The sequence below is a fragment of the Hyperolius riggenbachi genome, chromosome 5 (assembly GCF_040937935.1).
Source record: "Hyperolius riggenbachi isolate aHypRig1 chromosome 5, aHypRig1.pri, whole genome shotgun sequence".
In the NCBI taxonomy this organism is placed as follows: Eukaryota; Metazoa; Chordata; class Amphibia; order Anura; family Hyperoliidae; genus Hyperolius; species Hyperolius riggenbachi.
The window spans coordinates 44,322,196-44,348,172 of NC_090650.1; the positions used below are offsets into that span (position 1 = coordinate 44,322,196).

The window sequence follows — 25,977 nt, forward strand, 5'->3', positions numbered from 1 at the left end:
ATACAGGTGTACACACGCCGGATTCCCGCTCGGCGGATCTGTCAAAACCAGCCTTATCAGCCTGCCAACAGACTATACACCTAGGCAAACATGCTTTGCATGTAATGAGTCTATTTCATATATTAGTTTCGCCTTTCAAGGGACAACTGTAGTGAGAAGAATAGGGAGGCTGCAATATGTATTCCCTTATTAAGCAATACCATTTGCCCAGCAGCCCTGCTGATCTATTGGGCTGCAGTAGTGTCTGAATCACACCAGAAACAAGCATGCAGCTAATCTTGTCAGATCCGACAATAGTGTCAGACACACCTGATCTGCAGCTGCATGAACAGGGTTGCCAGGCAACTGGTATTGTTTAAAAGGAAATAAATATGGCAGCCTTTATATCCCTCTTTTTATAGTTGTCCTCCCTGGCGGTAATCCTGAGCTACGCTTGGGCTAGCTGCTGGGAGCTCAGTGCAGAGTATTGCGCGCAGCGGGCGCTTTTACTCACCTCCTGGGGAATCCAGACATCGGTAGCCTTTCTCCTTCCTATCCTCAGAGGCTCTGAATCACTCTGGTGGATTGCCGTCATTGATCTCACCAAAGTGGTACAGCGCCACCAGGAGGACGGAGGTAAAATTGCAGCGCTGGAGCCCAGGGAGGGGAGTTAGAGCAGAGCTGCTGCTAGCATTCTGGCAGCATGATTTTTTCCTGATTTTAAGATCTGAAGCAAGTCTAAATTCTCTTTTTTAACTTGTATTCATTTCAAGCACCATAAGCCCAGCTAAACCGCCGCTATCCCACGGCAAAACGAGGGGTCTATACCCCCCCTCCCAAATTCCCTCTCCTGTGTCAGGGGAGCGCTTCCTGCTTGAGGCAGAGCTTATGGCTGTAGCTCTGCCTCTGACAGTATGTTTGTTTAGGCTGACGTCTTCCTTCACTGAGAGGGGCGGGGAGAGGCAGAGATCAGCTGGCAGATTGACACACATGGAGGCAGAGCTGCGGCTCATAGCTCTGCCTCCATGAGCAGCAAAATCCACAACCAAGAAAGTCATGGATTTTGCAGAGGGGATTTGGGGGTATAACCCCTTGCCGACCGCGTCACACCGATGGGCATGGCCGTGGAGGCAGCCCCAGGACCGCCTAACGCCAATTGGCGTAAAGTCCTGGGGCTCTGTTTTGTAGGCGATCACGCGCATCTCCTGCTTGGGGAGCGGAGCTCTGCCCCGCCTTCAGTCTCCAAGCGGCTATTGCCGCTCGGGAGACTGTTAGACGGCGTGATCGCCGTCTATTTACACGTACAGCGCTGCGATCAGCAGCAGCGCTGCACTGGGGACAGCCGTGTGACACAGCTGTCCCCCTGGGGGACAAGAGAGCGATCGGCTCTCATAGGCAGAAGCCTATGACAGTGGATCGCCGTAATTGGCCGGCTTTGGGGAGGGAGGGAGGGAGGGAGGGAAGGGATTTAAAGAACAGGTTTTTTTCTTTTAAAAGCTGCAACAAAAATATTTATTAAAAAAAAAATTAACATGGGGGGAGCGATCAGACCCCACCAACAGAGAGCTCTGTTGGTGGGAAGAAAAGGGGGGGGGGGGGAATCACTTGTGTGCTATGTTGTGCGGCCCTGCAGCTTGGCCTTAAAGCTGCAGTGGCCTTTTTTACTAAAAATTGCCTGGTCACTAAGGGGGTTTAGCCCTGAAGTCCTCAAGAGGATAAACCCCTCGTTTTGCTGCGGGATAGCGGCGGTTTAGCAGGGCTTATGGTGCTTAAAATGAATACAAGTTAAAAAAAGAGAATTTAGACTCGCTTCAGAGTCTCTTTAAAAAGACCCTAAAATCCTGAAATACTCATACCCCCAGGGGGATTAAGTTGAATTACTGACATAAATGGACTTTTGCATGATATTCAAATTTTTCAAGTTCCATCTGTATACCTAATATGACCTCATCTTCATCCCCAACATTTTAAATCTCAGACCATTAGAATATTGTGAAAATGTTCACTATTCTATATATACAATTTATTCATACATAATGTATATTTGGGCAGCAAATATACATTTGTGTGGGTTTCCTCCGGGCACTCTGGTTTCCCCCCACATCCCAAAAACATACAGATAAGTTAATTAGCTTCCCCTTAAATTGGCCCTAGACTACAATACATACATTACACGATATGTACATAGGCATATTACTGTGGTAGGGATTAGATTGTGAGCCCCTCTGAGGCACAGTTAAAGTGAACCTCCGGACTAAAAATCTACTCAGCAGCACTGAAAAGGCTTGGTGTGTCTTTAAAAGTTTCACAGCATCACAACTTAGTTTTTCTTACCAAAGCATCATTTTTAGCTGCATTTTTAGCTAAGCTCCACCCATCAAAGAAAACTGCCCGGGCTTTTTTTTCCCTGATGCTGTGCAAAGCATGATGGGATTTCCTATGTTATTCACGTTGCCTAGCAACTGAGAGGGGTGATCAGCACACAGGACAGTTGGAACTGTGTCTCATGCTCCCTGTCATCTCCTTTCAACCAAAAAGATGGCTGCCCTTATGAAATCACAAACCTTTGCCTGTTCTTTTAAAACAGTGTGAGTAAGAGATTATATTACTTATTTATTTTAATTAACATAACTAATGTAACTTAATGACAGTATGTTTGATTAGGCTGAAGTTCCTCTTAAAGTGACAATATCCTCTGTACAGCGCTGCGGAAGATGTCGGTGATATATAAATACTAAATATTAATAAATAATACTATTCCAGGTTCAAAGTGTCAGATTCTAATCAGATAATGAATCCAAAACACCTGCAAAAGGTTCTTATTTAATATATTAGTCTTACCAAGTTGAAATAAATGGACTTTTGTACGATAGTGTAATTTTTTCGAGCTTCATCTGTTTGCCCAAAAAGTTTTACCGGTATAACATTGTCCCTGGTGTTGGTGTGGGCAGGTCTGGTGGATCAGCGGGGGGGAGGGGGCACCTACCCCTAGGAATAGCAGCAGCACAGATAAGAGTATTGCACCTGCTGTTCCTGGGCTTTGTTTCCCAAAAACCAACAATGGAAATCTATTTAAATCGATCTCTAATGAAGCTCCTGCTACTGGTCTTTTTTTTTTTTTCCTTTCAAGTTAAAAAGCAGCAGTGGAATATTAACCGATAATAGCAGCCCTCCGTAAAAAGCAGTGGCTGTTTTTAAGACAGCGGTGTTCGTGCGTCAGCGAGGCTATTTCTGTCTCTGCCGTCTAGTGTCTCTTGATCTGGATGCGCGCTGACATTGGCAGCTCGGCGCTGAGATACTGCTATGAATAAGTAAGTGTACGCTGGTGGCTGGTGCGATTCCCAGACCGCCTGCTTCAAAGTCTGCCTGCTGCACGTAAGACGCTGATCACATGAAAGAAGCTATTGCAAGATCTTCTGCAGAGCAAAACTGCCAATGTGTAAGGGTACACGGGTGGTATTTGTATCTATTGTGCAGGGCGGGAGGCACATGTTCCTGGCTCTGAGGATGTTGGTCCTAGGTTCTATTGTGGGGCGGTGCGGCCCAAAACAAAAACAATACAAATATTAAGAGTAGAGAGGAATGCAAGTGTAACGTGTGTGAAGAGTTATCACCTGGCCTGAACTATCGTTAAGTGGAGTGTTACTACAGACTGCATGCAAAGTGAAGCGTTCTGACCTGTCTGCTTTGTATTTTACTAGTTTATACAGAAGGAGACTCAGTTTAGACAGAAATACACAGCAGGCACACAGAGGGAGGGAGAGAGAGACACCAAGCATATATATACACAGCCACACATACTGTATACACAATCACACAATCACACACACACACAAACAGAAACACACACAGATCCAGCCACACACACAGCCACAGCCTCTCTCCTTTCTGTCCTACCCAGGCTAGCTTTAATCGTCCTGGCAGAGAAGGCAGCAAGAGGGGAGGAGCTATATCCTGCCTGTGTATGCTCCTCCCCTCCCTACCTACTGCATGTGAAAATAACTTCAGAGGTGATAACGTAAAGGACACCTGTAAGCAATTTAAAAAAAAAAGTTTCACTTACCTGGGGCTTCTACCAGCCCCCGCCCTACGACCGGTGTCCACGCCGGTCCTCAACAATCCTCCGGTCCCCCACCGCAGCTCACTTTCATTTTTTGTCCTAGCCACCCGCATTTTCCTTCGCGCTTCCATCACAAGGATGGTCATGCACAGATGCAGTAAGAGAAAACCTTGTACTGCACCTGCGCAGGACGCTTCCGGCAACAAGAGCACAAATGAGGACGCAGTGGTCAGTAACATAAAGGTCGTCGAAAACGAAAGTGAGCCGTGGTGGGGGACCGAAGGATCGGCACAGGATGTCTGCAGGGGGAAGCCCCAGGTATGTTAAACTCTTTTTTTTTTAACCCTTATGCTAGGTACACTCCATACAATTTTCTGTTAGATTTACCTACCAGATCGATTTTTTACAACACGTCCGATCTTAACTCCCATCGATTTTCTGATCGATTTTTCCGATCGATTTCTGTTCACTTCTAATCGATCGAAATTAAGATCGGACATGTTGAAAATTGATCTGGCAGGTAAATCTAACAGAAAATTGTATTGTGTGTACCTAGCATTTATGCTAGGTACACACGATGAGATTTTTCAGCCGATTTCGATTTTCCGATCAATTTTCTTATCTTTTCTTATCAATTTCCATTCACTTCTATGAGAGATTGATCAGAAAAACTATTTAAAATAAGATCGGACATGACAGAAATGATCTATCGAACCATCTATCTGCCAAACTATCTTATGTATTTATAAACTATCTTAAGTGTTAAGTTGTGTATCTTAACACTTTCCCTATGAAAATGTATCACTACATGTTAATCAGGCAAGCTTCTTTAGTGAATTAACACTTAAAATGCCGACCGATACTGTATATGGTGATAAGTTTTCTTAAAGAGACACTGAAGCGAAAAAAAAATTATGATGTGATTTGTATGTGTAGTACAGCTAAGAAATAAAACAATAGGATCAGAGACATAAGTTTAACTGTTTCCAGTACAGGAAGAGTTAAGAAACTCCAGTTCTTATTTCTATGCAAAAAAGCCATTAAGCTCTATGACTTTCAAAGTCGCAGAGAGGGCTGTCTTCTGAAGTTTATCATCTCAACTGTCAGTGAAGAATTTTCTTTTTTCTCTGCCAGAGGACAGGTCAATAGTTCACAAGACTGCTCTGAAAAAATCATTTAGAATGCTGAGTAGTGTGTAAACTGCAGATATTAGAGAATGATGCAATGTTATAAAACACACTATATAACTGAAAATAAATATGAGAATATTTTCTTTGCTACTAATCTTCTTGTAATTATCCATACTACACAACCAATTCATTATATCACATATTTTTTTTCGCTTCAGTGTCTCTTTAAGCCTTATTATCACCAGCATGATCTTAGTGAATTGAGGCCAATATCAGATAAGAACGAAAATGTATTGATCATTCCAAAAATGCTGCAGCATGTTTTACAGGTCTACAGCCCGCTTCATCAGGCAATTAAGAAAGGCGTAATTGCAATAAGCTGAGCCAAGGTCAGGTGCCTCTGTCTCTGTTACAGCTCAGCTTATTGCAGTTACTCCTTTTTTAATTGCCTGATGAAGTGGGCTGTGGACTTGTGAAAACAAAACGCTAATCAGAAGCGTAGTACAGTGCTTCAAAACGAAGACAATTGCAATCGCCTTAAGGTGGCCACTAACGGTCCAATTTCTAGCGAAAAATCATTAGAGCGAACAGAAATTCTGATCGGATTGGTTGTAAATCATCTCTGTTGATGGGCACAATCGATTATGAATGATTATAAAAACAATTGTCCGGTTGAATGTTCTTCTAACCAAAATTTGGATTTGTTGGTTGTGATAGATAGGAAGCAACGATCGGTTTGTTGATGGTGTAGTGAACAATTTAACTTTCGATCAGAATTTCTGATCTCTCAAACGATTTTTTGCTAGAAATTGAATCGTTAGTGGCCACCTTTAGGAATCACTTGTGTGTTTTAAAAGGGCTACAGCAATTCCTAGTGGGGTCCAGACCGAACTGCAGGTAGCATAACTGGCCCTAAACCTGGCTTGGATTTTTTATATGCTTATTTTCAGTCATTCTAATCCTACGTAGACACTTACTATGGGATGTCTCCTGCTTCGCAGAGAAATATAAAGGCACAAGCATCTGTCGTGTCACATCGTGTCTAGACAATGAAGACGACTAAGCAGTGAATTATGAACTGTGGACAATTGTTAATAGAAATCGATCTGTCTGATCACTTTACCTAAACTGCTTTGTAATTGTATTGCAACTGTATCTACAGAAGACAATTAGAGCAAATTACGTTACTATAGAATTTGTGTTTTCCACAGAGCCGGAAAAATAAAACAATGCTTTTCTTGTAAGGAGTTATTGAAAAGGGACTCCCTATTCATTAAAGAGAATTCCATAACGTTTAATTGGACTTGGCATTAAATTCCACTTGTAATTTACAAGTTTTTATTTATTTGTTGAGTTTGAAAGATATTGGCCACAATTCCCTAAGGGCAGTTTGGTAACATAACTTAGGTTGGTAAAATACTGCATTCGGCATTTTACACTTATTTTCCAGATTCACTAAGATTTACCGCATGTGGTATAAGTTTGGTAATATACCGAAAAAAACCATGCTTCAATTCACTTACCTGCTCGGTCGTCTCACCAGCTTTTGAGCAGTTCAGGCAGGAAGCTATCAGTCTTCTCTTAAAAGTCTGTGCATGAGCGGTTCAATTTTCTTTCCAGTGCATCCCCTGCATCCCTTTAGATGAGTGCATCAATGCTAGAGGGAGCTCTCCTGTGTATCAGTATACAGAGATGCACATCTAAAGGCATACAGAAAAGCCTTTTTAAATGTGTCCTTCTCCTGCAATTCCGTTCTGAAGTCCCGCTCGCCAGAGTATCAGATCCAATGGGGTGAGAAACAGGGCTATGTGACTCTCCCTATTGACCCTATTGGCTGTCTGCTGCATCTGCTTGGGACCTGTTATCCTTGCCAGGGCGTAGATTTCAATATCCGCGCTTCACGCTACCGCCAATCACACTACTCTCCCTTCCCTGCATCGCACTCTCCCTGCCGTCGCTATGACAGCAAAGCTCCTAGAGCTGGTAACTATTTCATTAGCTCATAAACCTGTAATTAGTGTGAGCCAATCACATGATGAAATTATAATAATTCCAGCTTGCATAAAAATTTAACACCGATCTTGCCAGTCGATCTGATTGTCTCAGTTCCAAAGTGCAATTTGCATAAAATTTGCTTGCAACACAGAGACCCTCTCTAGTCTCCAACTATCTCCAGTTACTAATATCATGGTGACCCAGCAAACCCGGACTGGAGGGTTTTGACGTTGCCTGCTATAATCTAGTAAATTTAGTTATTCGGTGGGAGGAGTTCTCCTTTAAAGGACCACTGTATCGACAATCCTAACATTTCAAAAATATATAAACACATAAAAATAAGAAGTATGTTTCTTCAAGAGTAAAATAAGCCAATAATTACTTTTCTCCTATGTAGCTGTCACCATTAAGTAGCTGAAATCTGACATAACTGACAGGTTTTGGCACAGTGCATCTCTCCATTCACGTTTTTATAAAGGTCAAAAGTTGACTCTGCCCCCCTACTGAGTGAGCCTGAATGAACTTTTGACCTTTATAAAAATGTGAATATCTCAAAAACTATAAAAGATAGAAAGATGATTTTACAGCACAATTGAGCACATACACAACACTACCCACCCATACCAGTTTCATGTCTGTAGGTTGTTGTGTGGGGGCTGGGTGATGGTATTGTTTTGGAAATAATAAGTGCTACTATCTTCAAAATGAACGCAGCACAAATCTTAATTTTTGCAGCACAAATGGACACAAATGTAGCACTAACCAATTATGATGGAATTTTTATCTGTGCTGATTGTAGGGGGGCCAGCTTTACGCAGCCAAAATAGTCAGCATAGTGTTTATTTTTTATAAAGACACTCCCTGAAAAAGATTTCTGTAAAAATGCTGGGCAGCCTCCCTGCTCACCGTAAACTTTTTTGACAGTTGGAGGGAAAACTTCCATTCACTAAGTGCTTTTGAAAATATAGAAATCCCTGAGAATCCCCCATGAGGACATGGGCTAGTCCAAAACCTGTCGGTTCTGTCAGATTTCTACTACTTACAGTGACAGCAACATAGGACAAAAAGTAATGTATGGCTCATTTTACTCTAGGAGATATTCACTTCTTATCTGTATATGTTTACATATATTTTACGTTTTAAGATCTTCGCGACCGAGGTCCTTTAAATCCTCAGGATGTTATTTTTCAGATTATAATCTTGACATGCTGCTCTGTAGTATAAACTCTATTTTTTGGAGCGTCCCTTGAGGCGTCCTGACAATATATGACCCGGCATTGTCCCCCTGCGGACAGCAGCATCAAAAGGCGGTATTTTATTTTGAGATCTGTTCCTTTTGCCTGCAAGCCGTTCCTGCCCGTTTACGAGTGTAAAAATAACCCAGCTAACGTGCAGGCAGTGCATCATCAGTGGCCCGGAGACGCTGCCCGCCGTCTATTTCTGCCTTTATGGCCGATTGTATTGTAGGTAAGGGTTTATTTTGAACTGTTAGTTTAATAAGCAGCAGATGAAGCCAGCGAGCTGTGAGCTTTTACAAGCCCGAGTCCAAAGGTTTTCTGCTTTGAAACAGGCGAGATGAATAACCTCTCCACGGCGCGTGACGCTCGTGCTATTTTCAGAGCGGCAAGTACGATATACCTGAAAAAACTACAGCGAAAAGTAATACAGACGCTACAGAACTAGGACTCTGACAGATGATATTGAGAGGGCTTTATATGTAATAATATGTAAAATAGATGCATTTATTAAAGCATAAACATGCCCCTGATGAATCACACCCAGGTGACGAAACGCGTTGGGCGGAGGTGGGGCGCATGTAAGTTGGACTACTTCCTGGAAAGCGGCTGTCAGTGTGGATGCAGTACCGCTGGGCCGTAAGAGATACCCTTTACATGCTAATGTGAATTTTATATTGTATACCTGTTTTTTAGTGGGGCTATCCCTATTAAACTTTTAGTTTTACACTATTTGAGTCATGCCTTACTTTAGGTCTGGTTTGTGATGAAGGCAACAGCTGCCCTTATATGCTGTGTACCAAAGAACCCTGCGGGTAAGTAGGCACTCTGAGGGGAGTTGTACTGGTCTCTTTCCCTGAAGTTTGGTGACGGCATCTTTTCCATAGAGTGTGACTTTGCACAAGAGGGTGTGTGTTGTGTAAACGTTACTCCCTATGTGTAGGGCTGAGGAGTCGGAGCAATTTTGGGTACCTGGAGTCGGAGTTGGAGTCGGAGTCAGTTTCCTAAACTGAGGAGTCAGATGATTTTTGTACCAAATTCACAGCTCTGGTAAGTATTAGACTAAGGAGTCGGAGTCGAGGATTCGGAGCTATTTTGGATACCTAGAGTCGGAGTCAGTGGTTTCATAAACTGAGGAGTTGGAATTGGAGTCGAATGATTTTTGTACCGACTTCACAGCCCTGCCCATTTGTCCCTCTACGTTGTCTTTTCTTTGAGGTCATATTGATGAGGAGCTAATCTGAATTGGGAAACTACTGGGATATCACCAGGAACGCAGCAGGATTGTGTATGAATATGACTCGAGAGAAGAAGGCCCTGTGGTGAAATGTGGATGTGGTCCCTATCTGAGTACTGCACAGAGAAGCAGCCCCACTTGAGGAAGAGCACTTTCTCGTTTATCTGCTCAGCTTCTGATGTCACATCCTGTGGCTGTGTTCACATTACGCTTCAGCCACAACGTAGATCCTCACAGCGTTTATCCTTGTAATTGTCTGTTGTTAGGGCTGCTTCAGAATGACTTTTGCCGGTGACGCATTTAGCCAAAGTTAAACATTTCTCTGCATACAAGCGGTCTAGCATTTGACATTGGTTCCCATCGTTCAGTCGTTGCATTACATTTTGAGCCCCCAAGGGGCACAGAAGCACTGAATGTACCCAATCCTGGACACTACATGTAGCATTCAGGACAAGAAGCTATTCATATGGCCCTGTCGGCACACTCTGCTGCAGGGTCATATGTTATGCATTTTGTGAGCTACTGTGCAATGTGAGTGTGCCGGGGCATCGCACCGTAAACGCACAGGCCAGGTGTAAAACTGGCTTCAAGGGTTACCTGTAGGGGGAAAAAGTGCCCCAACGTGTATTCACCTTGGGAGAAAGATGCCTTATGTTCCTTCAGAGGCTTCCCTTGTCCTCCTCCACCGCTGCGCACCCTGAAAGGTCTATGTCTCACGCATTAAAACGGACCCGCTTGGGCGTTTGGGAGAAAAGGTTGAGCCCAAGCAGTTCCATGATACTCTGCGGGACAGTGGCGCACTAGAATGGCCTGGTCCACCGTAGGGCAGGGAAAACCTCTGGAGGACCCAAAGGTTTCCCTCACTTGAGGTAAGTATACAAATGTCCCATTGCGAACCTCACAGGTTTGCTTTGAAAGGAAACAAATATGGTGCCCGCCCTATCCCCTCACTACAGGATCGCTTGAAGGACTTGACATGTAGCCACGTCCATTAATTTCTGTAACTCTGGTCCTGTTATCATCCGTAGTCACTGGAACACAGACTTTTCCATAGATCCGTTCTCCGGTGAAGAATTGAGGCTGCCTCTTTCTATCTGATAACTGGAATTTATCAGTGAGACGTATGTGTTTATAACGCTGAGGCCACAATTCACAGAGAAAGAGAACGCAGGTCCTGCTCTTCCATTTGCATGAATGCTTTATGTGGATTCAGCACAACTCATTAACACTTTCCAGACTCAAACGTACACAGAGAGCTGTGTCAAACCGAGAACAGATATCGGCACCAGTGGGCAGCAGGGTTGGACCAGCTGGTGTAGGAGAATAGAAGCATGCTCTCAGCAAAGCTTCAGTCACATGTGAAGAGAGAGAAAGCAAGGTACTGCTTCCTAAAAACCCCTTTCATCCACTTGAAGTAGCAGGTTTAGCCTCTGAAGAAGAAGGTCTAGCCCAGGTATGTAAAACCGGTCCTACCAGGGCCGAGATCCTCACACATTTTTGATACAGCTCAAATGAATTGATGGGTCTGAATGAGGAAAGGTGTGGTCCATCAGGTAGAACACATTCCTTTCTTTCTCAGTCCATCCTAAACACTGACATGGATCTGGCCCTGAAGTTCGACACATGTGGTCTAGCCTCTGAAGAAGCATAGCCTCTGAAGAAGCAGGTTTAGCCTCTGAAGAAGTAGGTTTTAGCCTGCGAAACAGCTGTCAGGCTCTGACACCCCCATTGTTCTGTACCACTGTGATTACGCAGCTGAATTAAATGTTTTTTAGGAAGCAGTGCCTCTCTTTCTTCACATGATACACAGAGTACTCCTTGTATAACGTAAGATCCACACGAATGCAGTCTATTCACAGTACAGCACCTGTCTGTACAAAAGAGTTAGTTCACAAAAACATGCATGAGTCTGTTTAACCACCGCGCATCCAGACCTTGTTTCCCCCTTATGGACCAGAGCAGTTTTGACATTTTAGCTATGTCCCTATTTAATCAGCAATAATGCTATCCCTACTTATGACACCTAAATTAAATATATATCATTTTTTTCAACATTAGCTAGGCTTTTATTGTATGGCATTTTTCCCTCAAACAATTTTGTTTTCTATACATTTTAATAGAAAATATTTCTCAGTTTTACCAATTTCAGTTTAAAAAAAAAAAAGCGCTATTGTAGATAAAAAAACACAAATTTTGTTTGGCTATTTCCATTGTTTATCACAAAACTTAAATTACGTTCCTGTCACAATTTATGGTGAAGATATTTGATTCTGAAATAATGCTACAGAGAAAATAAAAGTATATTTTTAACGGTAAAAATCAATCTTATTGACTCAGGGAACATATATTCCCGTTCAACAATTAGTGCTGCAGCAGATAGTGCCGGAGGTTTTACACAGGATCAAGGCCAATCGTGCGCAGCTGTGCTTCAGCTACATTACTTATAGCTACGTCCTCGTGTTTTAGATGAAGTCATGGAGGACATAGATATACGGTAGTGGTGGAAAAAGTGGTTAATCACATACACCATGAACTAGCTCCTTTCTAAGGTTGGCCATTGTGTTTGTGGTGCGAAGCTTCACCCCATCGCACCACACTGTAAAAAACTCCTTTCATATGACCCTGCCGCATAATGTTGGAGAGAGGTTTTTGCCTTCCCCTGGATCAACTGGGATATGTGAGGGTGCAGGACCGAAAGAAAGGTACCTAATATTTACTTTTTTATTTTTCATTATTATTATGGTTAGACTTGATGTTCAGATGTCTTTTTTCAACTCAACTACCGTATATACTCGCACATAAGTCGAGGTACCCACTTTTCCCTCAGAAACCAGGAAAAAGTGATTGACTCACGTATAATCCCCCTCCCCAATATAGCCCCCTCTATTGTATGCAGGTTTCTTTTTTACTTGTTGCGGCACACATGCGTGGATGCATTTTATATCAATACACTCCGCACAATTTGTATTACGGCCACAGGAAGTGAGCGACAGAGAGCTTCACTTCCCGCTTGGCCTGCAGCCAGAATGGATATTACCGCGCACTGCTACAGTAATCTCCATAAGCTTTTTTGGCATTGCGGTGAGATCAGCTGATCACAGGTTTGCAGTGTAAAGCCGGCCTCAAGTATCTCTCTTTTTTTTTTTTTTTTGCTTTTTTTTTTTTATGGGGTGGAATGGAACTTAGAAATGTAGATATGTTTTGAACGTCTCTATTCTTATTCCTGCCCTCATTTGTCATCAGTGTGTTCCACGGCTGTATTGGGTTGCGATTCATGCATCAGCGAGCATCTCAGCGCTAATATTCTAAAACCGGCGTATCGAATGAGATCTTCATTTTTATTCATACAATTGGATTTCCACGTATAATCTTGATGAAATTACTGCCAGGAATTTATGGCTCTGACCTTGTATTGTGTGCTTTGTCTGCCTATTACAAAGATGGCTGTTTGGAGAGGGACTAGCGATGAGCTCTCAGTGAATACAAACAGAACAGTCAGTTCCCCGAACCACTCAGTGAAGTTGATAATGAATCAGGGGTGAGTCATTTAGCCAGAGTATGATGGGAACACGTGTTTCTGCTGTGGGGCCCTGATCCTTTTCACTGAACTGATCAGACTAGAAGATGCTAAATCCTTTTCTTAACCATTTCAGCCCGTGGGTATTTTTCACCTTATGGACGAGAGGAATTTTCACATTTCAGCGCTCCTCCCATTCATTACCCGATAACTTTATCACTACTTATCACAACGAAATGATCTATATCTTGTTTTTTTTTTTACACCAATTAGGCTTTCTTTGGGTGGTACATTACTCTAAGAATTATTTTATTTTATTCTAAATGCATTTTAATGGGAACAATAAGAATAAAAATGGAAAAAATTCAATATTTCTCAGTTTTCGGCCATTATAGTTTTAAAATAAGACATGCTACTTAAAATCCAAACATTTTATTTGTCCCGGTTATTGCAACATTAAAATTATATCTCTAGTACATTGGATGGTGACAATATTTTATTTGGAAATATAGGTGCCTTTTTTCAATTTTACATCTATCACTAATTTCTAATAATAATAAACCCTCTTAACATACACATTAAAAACGTTTTATTTCCTAATGCCTGTAGGTGTAATTTTACTATTTGGCCACAAGATGTCCTCACGCAGAACTTCCTATAAGCGTACAATAAGTACGCTACATAGGAAGCAATGCGTTACATTGTAACTAAGGAAGTGACGCAGGCATTTCATTGATGCCTGCATCACGGACATCTAGAGGGGAGAGGAATGAATGGGAACTTAGTTCCCATTCATAAATCTAACGAACGGTGGCAGCGCAGTGGCACCAATTGAGAATGATCACTGTTTTTGAAAAAAAATCATCATTCTTTACGACATGTACGGATTGTCCCCTGCCACCAATCCCCCCCCCCCCCCCCCCCGTTGCTGGCAGCATCGCGATCGCGCGCACAGCCCCCCAAACTGCAGGGACGTGACTATCATGTCCCTGCAGCTGTAGGACATGAAGATCAAGTCCCAGCAGCAGAAATGGTTAAAGGATTATTATCCTGAAAAAAATGTAAATTATATACTGTACATATAAAGGACATTTCTTCATCTTTTTTTACCTATGTTGCTGTTACAGTAGGTAGCACTGGCGTAAAAATAGGGGAAGCAGCCCCTGCCCCCGCGGGAGGGCCCGGGGCCACCCTGGGGCCTGCACATGGCCGTTTTGGGGGGGCAGGAGAGGTCGCAGCATGAGGGGAGAGCTTTGCACATCAGCGGAGAGGGGGGCAATCCCCCCCCTCCCTCACCTCGGGCTCTCCCATCTGCGGTCTCCCTCCTGCATCTATCTAAGTGTCAGCAGCGGTGGCGGCAGCAGCTATAATTACCTCCATTCACCACGGAGGTTGCCGATCTGCAAAGGCTTCACATCACTTCCTGTTAAAACAGGAAGTAATGTGAAGCCCTTGCAGATCGGAGACCTCCGGTGGTGAATGGAGGTAATTATAGCTGCTGCCGCCGCTGCTGCTGCCACGTGGATAAATGCAGGAGGGGAGCACAGGGGGGGAAGGTTTTTTGTTTTTTTCCCATCTAATAGTATTTTCTTATATAACCTACCATACACTATACAATTTCACAAACAATCAGATTTTTGCAACATGTCCGATCAGCTTTTTATAAAAAAAAAAAAATGGAATAACTATGTTTTTCTTGCTTGGAAAAAAAAGGGCTTATTTTCGATTTTCACTCTATTCGATCGTTTTGGTCAAATAAGTGGGAAAATCAAACATTTTAATTGTACTATGTACGGGCACCATAAGGATGTCAGCCAGCCACCCCACTGGTTTGCACACTATTTTGGCAGTTAAAGAGAAACCGTGACCAAGAATTGAACTTCATCCCAATCAGTAGCTGATACCCCCTTTTACATGAGAAATCTATTCCTTTTCACAAACATATCAACAGGGAGCTCTGTATGGCTGATATTGTGGTGAAACCCCTCCCACAGGAAACTATGAGGTCCATGGTCCTGGCAGTTTCCTGTCTGTGAACCTCGTTGCATTCTGAGAAATAGCGGTTTACAGCTGTTTTCAACTGCCAAAAAAGCAAGCAGCAGCTACTTCCAGTGACATCACCTGCCAGCAGTAAAAATGTTGCCATGTGATAAATGTCAGAATGTAAATCAGGGAGAGGAAAGATTTTACAATGGGCAAACACTGACTAAATCTTTTATACATAATTATTTTACAATGGGCAAACACTGACTAAATCTTTTATACATAATTATTGTAAAAATTAAGCACTATTTTATTACATTATTTTCACTGGAGTTCCTCTTTAAACGGAGCAGCTGCAGTTTAGTAAGGGCTTTTTTGACACAGGCTGTGATTCTGCTGTAATAGTGCTGCGATTTCAATCCTGAAAAGGCGCTGCCTGCAGAATTTCAGGAGCTATTCTTGCACTCTGAATGACAAATGCAATCGACGCAAAATTGCCACGATTTTATCACGATATTCAGTATGTCACAGCCCTTAGTGCTTTTCTAAATAAAGAAATAACTGAGAATCCCCCATAAGATGGATTAGTCCAAAACCTGTCAGATCTGTCATATTTCCACCACATACTCTAAGTGGCAGTTATTTACAATGCATTTTGCAGTTTCGCGATCCTTGTCCTTTGAATCTAACACTCCAGTCTGGTTCAGTTAAAGGGACCCCGAGCAGTGGAATAAAATGGAAATTTGAACTTACTTGGGGCTTCCTCCTGCCCCCGCAGCTTGCAAAGGGCCTCGGCGTCCTATAGGTCCCCTTCCCCTTTGTGGTTCCTTTGGCGGCACTGTTACGTGCACAAATTCGGCCGAAGTCACGTACAACTGTGAATGCGTTGCCCGTCCGCGCATCTAGATTGATCATGCGCACGTTGCCATAAATGTCCCGGTTCTTGAATGATGGCACCGGGCGCATGGTCGAGCCGGGTGCGTGGGTGGGCCGCGCATGAGCAGTTGTGCACGAGTTCTGCTGAAGTTGCACACCTAATGGTGCTGCCAGTGGAACCCAGAGGATGCAGAGGGGCTTCAGGGTCTGGAGGAAGCTTCAGCTAAATTCGGATTTTCCTTTTCTTCCTCTGCTTGGGGGAAAAAACAACATACCATAAAGTTGTATTCATAATGCAATCGGAATATCCCTTGTGCCTTTGTCAGGTATAAATGTTTAACCACTTCAGTCTATCTGGACGACTATAGTCGTCAAGAGAGACACCTGTCAAGTCTAACTGGACGCATATAAGGGTCCTGTGTTATAGCAGCGGGTGCGCGCGCATGTGTGCACTGAGGCTTCACCCTTTGGGCCAGTCTGTGCCAGAAGTGGTGGGGGTGAGTCGAGGAGGACTTTGGGAGTCTGGTCCATGCAGAAGCTTCACCCAACTTAGGTAAGTATCAAACTTTCTTTTCCTGGGCATATTACAGGTTCTCTTTCCTTCCTGTGAGCTTCTTTTAGTTGCTGGGAATGATCAGAGTGGAGCATAACTGCACATCTCCTTTAGTAAGTCACTCCGCAGTGCCTCAGCCCCTCCACAGTCACAGATTCCTCCCTGCCAGCAGCTGCCTTGTGGGAGTTCAGCATTTCCTAATTTGGTAGGGCTGGTGATGATTTTCAGCTGCATGTTACGAAAGCTTTCTCATTTAGATAGATGTTGTCCGGACTGCAGTATTTCTGTGACAATATGACAGCATCTGCATATTACCTCTGTTACACTTCCTCTCTCTCTCTTTTCTTTTTTTCTGATGTTACTTTTCTTCTATCATTTATTGTTCCCATGTTTGCATTAAACTTCTACATACTGAGATTTATTTTTTATGTATTTATTAGTTGACCTAAGTCCGTTTAAAAACGTCTGTGACCGACGCATGTCAGCGCGCGCACACGCCCGCCCCCCTGGCCCGTCCTCCTCAAGTCCCAACGGCTGTCAGTGCTCTCACCTCCCCGCTGGAGTCCAGTGCTGTGCTTGTGTCAGTCCACTCGCCCACTCTGCCTAGTGCACAGCATCTCCTACTGTTGCATGATTGCATGCTACATGAGGAGAGTGAGGTGCCAATACTAGAGGGAGCAGGAGACAGACAGGCGGAAGCACAGCACTGGACTCCAGCAGGGAGGTGAGAGCACAGCTTCTGCTGCACTATTCTCTGCATTTACACACTGGGATGGGGGAGTGCAGGAGGGGGCGAGGACAGATTGTGGCTTAAGGGGACATAACGAGGCACAGGGGGACAGAGGGAGGCACAAAGGAGGACAGAAGGAGCCTAGGTACAGTGAGAATAAGCGATGCACAGGGTAGCAGATGTAGCACAAGGGGACAGAAGGAGGCATGGTGACAGCGTGAGGCACTGTGGGCCAGAAGGAGTGATAAAGGGAGACAAAAGGAGGCACAGTGGGGGACTGAAGGAGACAGAGGGGGAATGAAGGAGACAGGGTTACAGAAGGACACATGGAGGGCAGAGGTGGCACAGGGAGGCTGAAGGAGGCACAAAGGGGGTCAGAAGGAGGAGGCACAGGAGGACAGAAGGAGGCAGAGCAGGACTGAAGGAGAAACAGGGGAAAGCGGTAGCACAATTGGACAGAAGGAGGAAGCAGGGGACAGAAGGAGATATGGGGGGACCAAAGGGGGACAGAGGGAGGCACAGAGGGCTGAGGTGGCATGAGAGACTGAGTCTTTAATTCCATCCACCTTCCCCTTGCTGGTCTGAAAATGTCAAAGCAAGGTGGGTGGAATTCATGTTACCTGGTAGGATAGAGCTGTTGCTGCATCCAGATAAGCCAGCTGGTCAAATAGATGCAGAGGTAACAGGGGGGGGGGGGAGTTATGGATTGGGCAGAATAGTAATGAGGTCAAAGGACAACTGAAGTGAGAGAAGTATAGAGGCTGCCATATTTATTTCCTTTTAAGCAATACCAGTTCCCTGGTTATCCTGCTGATCCTCTGCCTCTAATACTTTTAGCCATAGACACTGAACAAGCATGCAGATTAGCTGCATGCTTGTTTCTGGTGTTATTCAAACACTACTGCAGCCAAATAGATCAGCAGGGCTGCCAGGCAACTGGTATTGCTTAAAAGGAAAAAAAATATGGCAGCTTCCATGTACCTTTCACTTCAGTTGTCCTTTAAAGTGTACCTCAGACAAAATAAATCTCAGGATATATACTTACATGGGGCTTCCTCCAGTCCCCTTGGGGCCACTCCATCCTTAGACCGCCACTCTGGGCCCCCGCTGGATGGGCCCGTACACTGGCTGACTTGCAATTTGTTGCGCTCTCTTTTGAATGCTACTAGAGCCTTTACCAGGCGCTGTGCATGCGCAACAAAGCACGAATCGGCCAGAGTGCCGGGCTGTCCAGCGGGAGACCAGAGTGGCCGGGGAGACGACAAGGGAGCGAGTGGCCTCAAGGGGGCTGGAGGAAGGCCCCAGGTAAGTATAAGTGGTGAGACTTATTTTCTCTCAGGTTTCCTTTGAAGGGGCAGTGCGATGAAAATGAAATTGGGACTTACCTGGGGCTTCCTCCAGCCCACCGTAGCCCGCGAGGTCACCTGGCATCCTCTTCCCCTCTTTCGTCCTTTCCGTGGACCCGCTGGCGGCTCCGGTAATCTGACGACTTTGGCTGAATTCGCTCATGTGACCCCCCCCCCCTCTGCCGTCTCATCACGCCGGTCGCAGTAAGCGCCCTGCGCATGTGTGGTTCTCTAAACACTTAATAACCCGACAACCTGCCCCATAGCTGGAATACCGGTTTGAGTGGACTGACCTCCCTTTCCCCTCAGTAAAGCTCTTATATCTAAATATAGCCGACAATTGTTTCTATTCTAGTCCTTTGTTGTCAGAAAGTTTAATGAAAGTTGAGAAAAAAAAAGTTGGCACTCGGAGACTGAACAGTTCCATCGTTCCGAGCGTGTTTATTGAGAAATTTTCCATGTTACTTAAAAAAGCAAAAGTGGTTTCTATAAATGGGAGAGCTCAGAATATGAGGCGTAAAGCATGACTCTTGCTTTTCCCTAGCAATGCACCCTTAGCTCTATTAGGCGTTAGAGACAGGCCCGGATTTACCTTACAGGAGCCTATAGGCACAGATGTCCTGGCACCTTAGATGCCCTCCATCCATGAACCTACAAACCGTACCGCAAGTGTGCTGGATGGCCTATTTGTCATTTCTACCTTATTTCCCTTGCCTGTCATAGGTAGCTACAGGTGTCCTTTAGCATTAGGTAGCCCGAAGTACCCTAAATATTAAGTAGCTAGAGGTGAACCCAAGTATTAGGTAGCTAGAGGAACCTCAGTATTAAGTAGCTAGAGGGAGATCTCATCAGGGGAATGCAGAGAGCAGGATGAGTAACCTCTCATTTACACTCTCATCAGGACTCTACATAGGGAGGCAGTGAGAGAGGCACTCGGGGAGGGGAGTGAGCCCCCTTTTTATCTGTCGCCTGTAGGCACGTGCCTTATAGTAAATCTGTCTCTGGTTAGAGAAGTGTGTGTTGATAATGTATAGTGAAATTGTGGTTATGTTTAGCACCACCCAACCTTGATGCGTCACCTCTCTGTGAGATACTGTATATTATAATGCCTGTGAGATAAGTGGCACTGGTCTAGGGCCAGTTCACTCGAGCTATTATTTCATAGATCTTATCTTTGTACTTCTCTACAGGGCAAGCCAGTTGCGTTTGCTGTACGGACGAACGTTGGCTACAGCTCAGCTCACGATGACGAGGTCCCGGTTCCGGGAATGGCCGTGTCCTTCGAAGCTAAAGATTTTTTACACGTCAAAGAGGTGAGAGAATATTCCACTTGTTAAAGACACCTAAAATCACATCAGTGTATAAATACATTTTGAATCAGGTGAACCCCCCCCCCCTCGTCAGTCCAACACTAGGCTGTATAAAATTGGCAGAGAAGATGGAAATGTTTTCATCTCATTGACCAGCTCTTTATGCAGAAGCATAAAGGGGATCGGCCTCTTGCACACTACATGCAATTCTGATTTTTAAATATGATCCGATTTTTTTTTATTCCGATTAAAAAACGTAGCAGCATGCAGTACTTTTTTTTAATCGGAATAAAAAATCGGATCGCATAATAAATTGGGAACGCAGGTAGTGTGCAAAAGACTGACTTTATTACAGATGCTGCAAAACAAAATCCTACATTTATTATTGCCAATGACTTCAGTAATGGTAAACCAGCTTTAAAGTGAACCTTAAGTCGAAGGCCGCAATAGCAGTACAGGGGGCGATATTGTGGTTGGGAACACGAAGAATCACTCGCGTTCCCAGCCTGACGGCCGGTGACGGCGAAGCCGAAAGTAGCCGCCGGCGGGGAGGGGATGATATGATTTGTATGTGTTGTACAGCTAAGAAATAAAACATTAGGTGCAAAGACATAAGTCTAATATTGTTTCCAGTACAGGAAGAGTTAAAGTGAATGTGTACCGCTTTAAAAATAAAAAAGTCAGATACTCACCTAAGGAGAGGGAAGGCTCGGTCCTAATGAGCCTTCCCTCTCCCGGTGCCCGGTCCCGCGCAGGATCCCCTGTAGCAGTATTCGAACAGTTCGGTCAAATACTGCCACTTCCGCCACCGAAGGGATGTTTCGGAAGCACTCGGGCTCCCGAAGACGGGCCGCACCATTCTAAGCATGCGCGAGTGCCCTCTATGACGCAATCGCGCGTGCGTAGTATGGAGCGGCCCATCTTCGGAAGCCCGAGTGCTCCCGAAGACCTCCGAGGTCCCTGCAGCGGCGGACGCGAACAGGGGAGCCAGCGCAGCACCGAGGGCACCGGGAGAGGAGAGGGAAGGCTCATTAGGACCTTCCCTCTCCTTAGGTGAGTATCTGACTTTTTTATTTTTAAAACGGTACCCATTGGCTTTAAAGGGAAGGTTCAGGGAGGGTGGTTAAAAAATAAAAATCAATTTCCACTTACCTGGGGCTTCCTCCAGCCCGTGGCAGGCAGGAGGTGCCCTCGCCGCCGCTCCGCAGGCTCCCGGTGGTCTCCGGTGGCCGACCCGACCTGGCCAGGCCGGCTGCCAGGTCGGGCTCTTCTGCGCTCCAAGGCCCGGCACTTCTGCGTCCCACGCCGGCGCGCTGACGTCATCGGACGTCCGCCGGGCTGTACTGCCACGGGCTGGAGGAAGCCCCAGGTAAGTGGAAATTGATTTTTATTTTTTAACCACCCTCCCTAAACCTTCCCTTTAAGAAACTCCAGTTGTTATCTATGCAAAAGAGCCACTGAGCTCCACCACTTTGAAAGTCAGAGAGGCCTGTCTTCTGAAGCTTGTTATCTCAACTGTCTGTCATTTTCTTTTTCTCTGCAGAGGACAGGCCAATAGTTCACTCTTCTGCTCTGTAAAACCATTTAGAATGCTGAGTAGTGTGTAAACTGCAAATATTAGGGAATGATGCAATGTTATAAACAAAACTACATAACTGAAAATAATATGAGAATATTTTCTTTGCTACTAATGTTTTAGTAATTATTCATACTACACAACCAATTCATTATAACATATTTTTTTCGCTTCAGTATCTCTTTAACCACTTCAGCCTTCAGTCGTTTTCACTTTATACATCAAAGCAATGTTCACCTCCCAATTATTAGCCTATAACTTTATCACTACTTATTACAATGAACTGATCTATATCTTGTTTTTTTCTGCCATCAATTAGGCTTTCTTTGGGGGGTACAAGAGCCACTTTACTGTAAATGCATTTTGACAGGAAGAATAAGAAAACAACGGAAAAAATCATTATTTCTCAGTTTTCGGCCATTATAGTTTTAAAATAATACATGCCTCCATAATTAAACCCTACGTATTGTATTTGCCTAATAGTCTCAGGTATTACACCGTTTAAATTATGTCCCTATTACAATGTATGACGACAATATTTTATTTGGAAAAAAAAGTGCATTTTTTTCCGTTTTGCATCCATCACTATTTACAAGCTTATAATAAAAAAAATATATATAAATATTTCATCTTTACATAGATATTTAAAAAGTTTAGACCCGTAGGTAAATATTTACGTGGTTTTTTTGTTGTTGTTTTTTATTGTAATGTTTTTTGTATTTTTGTTATTAAATATTTTATATGGGTATTTTGGGGAGGGTGGGATGTAAATGGTAATTTTTATATGTAAATATTTGTTTATTTTTATTTTTTTACATGTAGATGTAGTTTTACTTTTTGGCCACAAAATGGCAGCCATGAGTTTGTTTACATGACGTCACTCTAAGTGTAACATGTACGCTTAGGGGGACGTAGGGGTACACAAGAGGCAGAAAAAGCAAGGCTTCCAAGAGAAGCGGTCGCTTTTTCTGCCGGGGAGAGGAATCAATCATCAGGCACCATGTCCCGATTGATTCCTGGGCTAACGATCCGCGCCGGGAGCACGCGTGCACGTGCGTGATCGGCCGTGGGAGCACACATAGAAGCTACGTCCAGAAGGCTTAAATGGTTAAGTTCAATTCTAAATAGGGAGGGGAGACTGGGGAGTTTTGGGGAGGGAGGAGAGTGGTAAGAACCTTTGCCAATTTTTTTTTATTTTATTTTATTTTACTGCTCTCTATGCTTGTGCTTCCATAAGGGAAAATTTACCAACTGGGGTTAAGGGTTCATTGTCAGAAAGTGTTTAACATTACAATAAAGGTTGGTATTGAATGGGAAAGGGAATTGGTTAGGCAATCGTTAGGGGACATGCAACCATCAACGCAGACATTATGGCAAACCTGGGACACTCCAATATCAGTAAACATATCAATACGCCAACAGGCTTACACTTGTGTCAAACCCAAGAGCGCCAAATGCCCCAAGTATAGCTTTCCCTTTATGTAGAGACACCGGCGGTAAAGCAATATGCTAATCATCCCTTCCGAGTTCTAGCAGCTTCCCCAAGTATGGAATTAATCTGAAACTCAACTACAGGTCCGGTTCCCGCATCCGCCGTGCGACCGCCAGCCACTTCCTGCATTGCAGATTTCATGGCTGAACTTCCCCGCATGCAAGTCTAGCTAATCACAGAGAAGCCATCGGGGCTGAATAGAAGCCTTTTTACAGCGCTGACAGAATGATAAGGCTTCCTATTATGCAGTCTCGCCACCCGTGTCCATTTATCAGGAGATTAGAGGAGAAGACCCCCGCCAGGCTGATGAGGAAGCTCCCGACAACAGGACTATATATATATATATATATATATATATATATATATATATATATATATATATATATAGTTACGACTGGAGGATGATCAAAGCTTTACCAGGAGGTTTTCTTTTCTGTCTCTTCTTTTTTGTAGAAATTTAACAATGACTGGTGGATAGGCCGGCTGGTGAAAGAAGGCTGTGAAATCGGATTCATTCCAAGTCCCGTGAAGCTGGAGAACATGAGGCTGCAGCATGAACAAAAAACAAAGCAGGGCAAATTCTACACAAGGTAAAAAGCTCGGATGTGACTGGAGGATGAAACGGTGCCGGTGATGTTAGAATATGCTCATGTCATGATGTACAGTTCTGTGAGTCATGTGACCTCACGGCGGGACTCTGACCACTGGCAGCCCCCGGCCAAAGCCCAACTGTAGTCAGAATAGGTCTACTAAAGAGGAACTTTAGTGAAAAGGGGGGGAAAGTAAGTCAGTACATTGCAAAGTGAGAAGTTCAAAAATAGACGAGAGATCAAGAAATGATTGATATTCACCATGTAATTTGTCCATATTGTTTGATCCACAATCAGCCTGCACATCATCATCTTTACTACTGGCAAACATGATAGAAAACAGACAGCACCAACTGCCATTATCTATAACCACACCCCCTAACAATGCGATAGGCTAAAAGGTTGATTTTTAAAGATATACATATGCACAGAGGGAGACCTTGTTGCTTGGAAACAGGCGTTATTTCCCACAATTATTATTATTGATTTATAAAGTGCCTACATATTCCGTGGTGCTGTACAAAGTAGGAAAACAACAAGGGGTATATAATGATACAGACAATGATATACATCAGATAGGGACACTGGTACAAAATACAGAACTGGTGATTACAATGACGGATGTAACACGATAAATAAAATGTTTAATAACAAGCTATGCAAGCTATGAAATGAATAACAAATTCCAAGGCACAAAAGGGTGAGAGAGCTCTGCCCTTGCAAGCTTACAATCTAAAGGGATTGTAAGCTTGCAGCAAGGCTCCCATGGTGTGATGTCAGGGCCTAGGTCCTGACATCACACTGTGGGAGGGGTTTCACCACAATATCAGCCATACAGATGTCCCTTGTGATCTGTAGAAGAAAAGGTAAAGATGACTTATGGGAAGGGATGGGGGGTATCAGCTACTGATTGGGATGACTTTTAATACTTGGTTAGAGTTCCTCTTTAAATGCCAAGCCTTGTCAGTATTTATAGGGTATGAATAATAGCTGAAATCATACCTGCCAATCCCTGGTTTGAGGTATCAAGAAACAGCGATATCTACAGGTTACCCTCAGTGAGGATTACTGCAGATGCACGACGACAGGCTAGTCATTTTATGCTGATGCAGATTTTATGAATGTTTATGCAGTTTTGATTGGTCCATACATTTGTCTGAAATGAACAACATCGCATGCACTCAAAATTATTCGCATCAAATTGGCAAACTCTATGCACATGCCAAAAAGATTTTTTATTCCAGCACTGGCTACACTCTTATTAGAAAAGTATACAAATTAATACTGTTGCTGAGTGTCATAAGGACGGCCCTTAGTCAGGGGAGTAACTATAGGGGAGTGGCACGTGTACACTGCAATAGGGACCAGAGCTGTGGGGACCCTTCTACTACTTATCTTACCTTCCTCCACTACAGGGGGCCATTCTCCAGATCAGGTGTTTTTGTGGCTATACCAAATATACTCAAATACAAGTTGACCTTGTATATAAATCGACTTCAGTATCCAATTAAACTGGAAGTTTTTATTGACTCAAGTATAAGTCTACCCAGCAAAGTTAGTGGCTGCACTTGGGGCTCAGGAGGGGTTAATGACTGCACTAAATACAATATTGCAGCCATTAATGCCTCTTGTCATTTAAGTGCAGCCAATGCCTCCTCCAGTCCCCCAAGTGGAGCAATTATTCACTCCTTTTTATCTGCCCCTTTCCTTGTTAATTGTTGTGGCCAGGACATTCAGACCTGTGTTTTCTTGACTTTTCCTTTCCTCAAAGTATCACTTGCCACAGGGTACATTGCTGCAAATGGGAATGTCACTATTAGTACACACATTACTCAGTGTGCTCAGTGTTGCCTGTGACTCATGTATAAGTCGACCACTATACTTTTATGATGGGAATCAGACCTAAATTTCTAGACTTATACTGAAGTATTTACAGTATTTGTTATTGGTGTGAAGATAATGATGGCCGTTAATTCAACAAGGAGAGGCAAGGGAAGGGGTGTGAACATTAAGGGGGCCACTATCAAGGTGTTACTGGGCGACCCCATGAATTGTGGTTGTGCCACTGCCCCCATCGGGAGTACATTTGTCCCATTTGACCTCATGCTGTGGGAAGCTGTAAACTACCAAATGTGCGCAACCACCATCTGCTTCCGTCACTCTCCACTTAAACTGAAAGGGACATTTCCTGGTAGATACCAAAATACTGTACTGTCAATTAAGGTTTTGTGTTTTAGCAGAACCTGTTTTCTAACAATATCACATTTCCTCTCTAGTAAAACCGGGGCAAATTCCTCTTCCAGCTTGGGGGATGTGGTACCGAGCTCTAGAAGATCAACTCCGCCATCATCTGGTAAGAAACGCAAGC

General features: G+C 43.9%; 1 protein-coding gene across 6 annotated transcripts in view; it reads left to right on the top strand.

The window, feature by feature from the left end:
* Positions 1 to 25,977, top strand: part of CACNB2 (calcium voltage-gated channel auxiliary subunit beta 2) — a 352,606-nt gene that overhangs the window by 277,221 nt on the left and 49,408 nt on the right. For all 6 annotated transcript variants that reach the window (XM_068235575.1, XM_068235577.1, XM_068235578.1 and 3 more), the window contains 3 exons: positions 19,832 to 19,954; positions 23,473 to 23,609; positions 25,886 to 25,962. In XM_068235575.1, coding sequence (XP_068091676.1) covers positions 19,832 to 19,954; positions 23,473 to 23,609; positions 25,886 to 25,962 — 337 coding nt within the window. The remainder of the gene's footprint in view (positions 1 to 19,831; positions 19,955 to 23,472; positions 23,610 to 25,885; positions 25,963 to 25,977) is intronic.